The following is a 5,841-nucleotide window of genomic DNA, read 5'->3' on the forward strand; positions in this document are numbered from 1 at the left end:
TCTCCCTCCCTCCCTTTCTCTCTTTTTCTTTTTCTTTTTATCCAGACACAGATCTCATTATGTAGCCCAGCATCAACCTGGTACTCCTCCTGCCTCAGCTTCCCAAATGCTGGAAGTACAGGCATGTGTCTATCACCAAGGCAGAACTTTTAGGTACAAACTGTAAAGCGTTCCAACGCAGATGATTTAGGGACTTGAGCAGGAAGAAGCTACTCTTCAGTTTTTAAATAACTAAATTAGTGCTTATGAGGTCTTTTTAAAGATTTATTTTTATTACTTTTACTTGTGTGTATACAGGTGTGTGCGTGTAGATACAGGCGTGTGTGTGTGTAGGTACAGGTGTGTGCGTGTAGGTACAGGCGTGTGCATGTAGGTACAGGTGTGTGCGTATAGATACAGGTGTGTGTGTGTATACAGGCATGTGCGTGTAGGTACAGGTGTATGAGTGTAGGTACAGGTGCGTGTGTGTATACAGGCATGTGCATGTAGATACAGGCGTGTGCATGTAGATATGGGTGTGTGCGTGTAGATACAGAGGTGTGTGCATAGATACGGGTGTGTGCGTAGATACAGGCGTGTGCGTAGATACAGGCGTGTGCGTAGATACAGGCGTGTGCATGTAGATATGGGTGTGTGCGTGTAGATACAGAGGTGTGTGCATAGATACGGGTGTGTGCGTAGATACAGGCGTGTGTGTGTAGGTACAGGCGTGTGCATGTAGGTACAGGCGTGGGTACAGGCGTGTGCGTGTAGGTACAGGCGTGTGTGTAGGTACAGGTGTGTGCATGTAGGTGCAGGCGTGTGCGTGTAGGTGCAGGCGTGTGCGTGTAGGTACAGGCGTGTGCGTGTAGGTTCTTTTCTGCACATGAGTACATTTCGTTGTTGTTTTCAAGACAGGATCTCACTATGTAATCCTGGCTGTCCTGCCGCTCACTCTATATAACTCAGAGGTCTGCCTGCCTCTGCCTCCCCAGTGCTGGGATTAAAGACTTGAGCCAGTATGCCCAGTTTATGTTTAAAAAAAAAATGGTTAAGCGATTATTTTAGGACTCCCAACATTCTAGTGTAGTTTTCCCATGGAAAGAATGTCAGCAATAGCAGGATGGACCAGCCAATTGGTGTGGAACAATATTTTTAAGCTACAACTTTTCCTAGAGCAGTGGTCCTTACCTTTCCTAATGCAGCAACCCTTTATAACTTCCTCATATTCCGGTGACCTCCAACCAGGAACATGTCACATAATATTATTTTAATATGTGTTACATCTGTTTATGCTGTGGAAGACTTGTTTAATGATGGAAAGATGTGTTGCATTATTTTATGTTGCATTTGTTTAACTCTGTGAAGCTGTGTTACTAAACACCTGATTGGTCTAATACAGAGCTGAGTGGCCAATAGCAATATAGGAGAGAGGATAGGCTGGGCTGGTGGGCAGAGAATAAACAAAAGGAGAAATCTGGGAGGAGAAGGAAGGAATAAGAAAAGGAGGCGTGGAGGATATGCGGGGCCAGAAACATAGCCAGCCATGGAGTAAGAGTGAAAGTAAGATACACAGAGGTAAAGAAATGGAAAAAGTCCAGAGGCTAAAGGTAGACAGGATAATTTAAGAAAAGCTGGCTAGAAACAAGCCAAGCTAAGGCCTGGCATTTATAATTAAGAATAAGCCTCTGTGTGTGATCTATTTAGGAGCTGGGTGGTGCCCCCCCCCAAAAAAACACAAAAGAGTCCAAAGAGTAAAAAGAGAAAAACAACAGAAACTTATTTTTGTTGATAATTTGCAACTGTAATTTTGCTGCTGTTACGAACAGTAATGTAAATACTCATGTTTTCTGATGATCTTAGACGACCCCTTAGAGTCCTTTAATGTCCAAAGGGATCATGACCCACAAGTTGAGAACCACTGTCATGGAGTATAGCCAAATCGGAGATTATTGAGAACAGAATGAATTCATGCTTGCTCCTGCTCTGAAGACTCCAGCATCTTGGGCTGGAATAAGGATCCCTGGTTTGGAATGTACAGGGATTGATGAATACACCCTCCAGCAGAGATGCTTGGCCATTTTGCCCATGGTAGATGAGGTTAGTGCACTATCTTCTCCCCATTTCCAACCTCTGCTTTTATGCAGCCACCAAGGCCATGTGGCTCCGTTTTCAAAACGTGATGAAAATAAAACACAATGTAGAAGGTTTTGAAGCTTTTTCTCCGATTTAATCTTTGCTGAAAAGTTAATTCCACATAATGTCAAGACTGTCTGTTGAAAGAAAATGGAGAAGGGAAATCTGGTTTAAGAGACAGACATTTCAGGTAAATTGGACTACAGTACCGAAGTTTAGCCTGGTCACCTTCATGCTGTCAAATAGCAAAACATTAAAATTCATGCAACAGAGAAATTGGTGATATACGAACTTTTATTCCCTCTAGTCACCTTGAGAAAAAATGGAAATAATACTGTTTTCTTTGTTGGCTTTCACAATGAGTTGTCCCTTGCTTATGGCTGACTTTCCCAAACTTTCCTAGTTACAGCTGATGAAAAATTGTTCTTCAATAGAAGACCAGGGTAGTGAACATGAAAGACTTTCTTTTTGGAAGGTCTTTTTGATCTCATGTCTTTTAGAAGAGCAATCAACTAGACTTAAAAAAACAAACAAACTCCATTACTAAAACAGCAGGGAGAACTGGACAGAAATCGACTGCCATTAGCGTACTTGTAACAAAATAAAGCTTGTTCTGAAACCACAAGAGGCGGTAAGAAGAGACTGTAGAAAAGCTATTGGGCACTCTAGAAAATCAACAGAGTACAGGGAATGGGAGATTACACTGAAATCACACGTGAGTTATAAAAATAGACATGGTTCTCAGACAAAAGCAAATGAGTACAAAGCAATTTTCAAACATGAACTATTTTTAAAAGACATGTCTATATAAAACAATAAGATGTTATCTCAGAGTTCCAAAGAGTAGTCTGTTCAAATGGCTGAAAATGGGAGATGAACAGAGAGGCAGATGCCAGGACTGCCATCTGTCCCACTCTTCTGTTTGGCAGTGTACAGTGGTGGCTGCGACCGCTTGAGGGACTATATAAATAGATAATCATGACTGATTGGTGGATGGTACTAGGTGCATGAATGAGAAAACCCAGGTTATTGAGTAACCTCTGGAAGATGAACTCTTCAGCTTCTATACTGGACAATGTTGCAGTGAGAAATGACTGCTCACTTGAATCGACCCTGCCATTCACAACTCATGCTCCGTGCCCCATGGGTTCCACTGTGCTCTAAATGAACAGCCCAGGCTAAGTATGGAACAGAAAATAACTCCAGCCGTGAAATGAGAAGCAGACCAGTAAGTCGTGCTCAGTGCTCAAATCACAAACACAAATTAATGGTCTGTCTCCTTGCAATGCAAAGGAGATGCCATGAGTTTGAGTCACAGAGAAATGGACAGCAGCACCTTCCGTGTCCTCCTGGATGTTTAAGGAGCCTCTTGCTTCTTATTCTTTTCAAACACAAAGTCATCTGTTTGGAGAAAAATAAAATGGCTCTAAAGTTAAAGAGTCCCCAGAGAAAACCAGCAGTTCGTGAAAAAATGCCCTGAATGGGCTAAGAACAAGCTGCAGAATCAGTTAAAACCAGAAGAGGCAGCCCAAGGTCTTAATTATGGTTTTGGCATAGTATAGCACACTTCCCCAACCCCAATCAACAAGTCAGCATCATCCATTTCCTGGTCTTTCATCTTTGGTACCACTTCATGAGCTACTTCTGGTTTGCAATGTCTGCAAAGAGGCAGAAAAGTTGGTACCTTTGCCTTGTCTGTGAGCACAGATGCTGAGACTGATTGCTGCAACCATTGAGGCCAATTAAATGAACACTATAACATGAAGAAGAGATGCATACATTTCCAGGTTCCAGATAATAGCAGCCATGCCCCTACAAGAGAGGGCTCATCCATCCCTGGTGGTTAAGGCCTTCGGTTTGGTGTCCTCAGAGTAGAATAAAACACTGTTTCCACGGACAAGGAGCTCCAGGTGAACCCATGGTCTGTGTTTGGACAGAGATTTTAAGTACTAGATATGCCAGGCACACAAACAGGACTGGCCCATGACCATCATACTTGAAGAAGCTTCTGTTTGGCAGCATGAATTAGAAACTTCTCAGCGTACTCTGGTGTTAGTCCTCTTTCCTGAGAGAAGCAGCCAGGGAGTATCCAAGGTCCAGTTAATTCTCTCTATGATCTTCTTCCACCCAGGCCACAATTTTCCCTTCCCATCCAGGGATGGCATCGTCATCATGGAAAACCTAGGTTAAAAAAAAAGTCACAGTGGAATAACACAGCCTGGAATGTGGTGCATGCCTGGAACTGAGTGCCCAGCAGGCTGAAGCAGGAGGGTAGATATGAGTTCCAGGCCAGGTTGGGTGTCAGTGTGACACCCCATCTCAACAGAACAGAAACTCCAGAGTGTCCTTAAGCAACACTACTGGTGAGATGGTTCAGTGAACAGATACTGTCACAAGCCGGATGACCTGAATTCCATGATGGGACCCACATGATGGACAGAGAGAATCAACTTCTGACTCCACAAGTTGTCTCTGACTTGGACAACAAACACACACAAATAGTAGAAATTTTTCTTTTGGGTTGTCTATTCCTGGATGGTGCCTGGGTGGTCTCAGTTTGTGGTCTTTATGGGAACCAGGTATCACCTCAGGGTAAACTACTGAGACTCAGGCCTCTATTGAGTTTGTCCTGACTGGGTCCTACAGCCACACCGACTTCAACAAAGCCACACCTCCCAATGGACCCATTCCCTACCAGTTTATGGGGGCCAATTACATTCAAACTACCACAGTTAGGAAAATAAACACACCTTGTTTTTACTACCAGGACTTTCCACCATAACAGGTATAGCGCTGCCTGTTCCTGCCTGACAGTTATACTGTTCTGTGGGAAAACCAAGTGTAAGTTGCTCATGGGGTATGGTTTAAAAAAATCTATGTAACAAATTTGGGTTTAAACTTGTAACAAAAGGCTTATAATTAAAACTTGTACCTATAGGTTACTATAGCCTTTTGCTTTCAGTTTTAAGCCAAATTTTGTTACAGAATTTACATATTCTTTAATCACACCCAATGAATTTACAAATCGCTCCTGAGATAAAGACTGTTTATACAATAGTCTTAAAAGATTTCTTGAGCGCAAAGCCCAGAGAAATCATAAAGATAAAAGATTTAAGAGTGGAAAGTTATAGAACCTTAGAGATTAAGAGACTTTGGGATCATTTGCTTGTGTGGTTGTTGTAGAATAATATTTTTATACACTGTAAAGATGTGTCTTTGCCAGGGTGCCTGCGATTGGTTTAATAACGAGCTGAGTGGCAATAGCTAGACAAGAAGAGGTTAGATCGGACTTCGGGGTAGAGAGAAGAGGACCAACATTAGGGCACAGAAGAGACTCCAGAGGACAGGGAGAAGAAACAGAAGGTAAGATAAAAGAGAGATAAAAAGTCAAAGGAAAAAAACATAGATTAATATAAATGGGTTAATCTCATTTATAAGAACTAAGGCTGAGGTTTCACAATTAATAATAAGTCTTTGTTCTTTTGTTTTTTGTTTTTTTTTGTGTGTGTGTGTGTGTGTGAGCTGCAAGACTTTTAAGAAAATCTCTGAGTTGGAGAAGAGAATTGAGTCCAAGGAGAAAAGGACAAAGGGGCAAGGAACGGGGAACAGGTCGCCATCCCAGGAACACACAGGGAATGGGTCGCCATCCCAGGAACACACAGGGAACGGGTCACCATCCCAGGAACACACAGGGAACGGGTCACCATCCCAGGAACACACAGGGAA

The 5,841-nt window shown here is 42.7% G+C and overlaps 1 protein-coding gene across 7 annotated transcripts in view; it reads right to left on the reverse strand.

The window, feature by feature from the left end:
• Window positions 1-2,186: 2,186 nt before the first annotated feature.
• Window positions 2,187-5,841, reverse strand: part of Dixdc1 (DIX domain containing 1) — an 83,115-nt gene continuing 79,460 nt past the window's right edge. For 6 of the 7 annotated variants that reach the window (XM_026778991.1, XM_013346279.2, XM_005347313.2 and 3 more), the window contains one exon: window positions 2,187-4,296. In XM_026778991.1, the coding sequence (XP_026634792.1) occupies window positions 4,216-4,296 (81 nt within the window). In that variant the 3' untranslated portion in view covers window positions 2,187-4,215. The remainder of the gene's footprint in view (window positions 4,297-5,841) is intronic. The other variant, XM_013346281.2, reaches the window with a different exon arrangement.

This window comes from Microtus ochrogaster, chromosome 5 (assembly GCF_000317375.1).
Source record: "Microtus ochrogaster isolate Prairie Vole_2 chromosome 5, MicOch1.0, whole genome shotgun sequence".
Taxonomy (NCBI): domain Eukaryota; kingdom Metazoa; phylum Chordata; class Mammalia; order Rodentia; family Cricetidae; genus Microtus; species Microtus ochrogaster.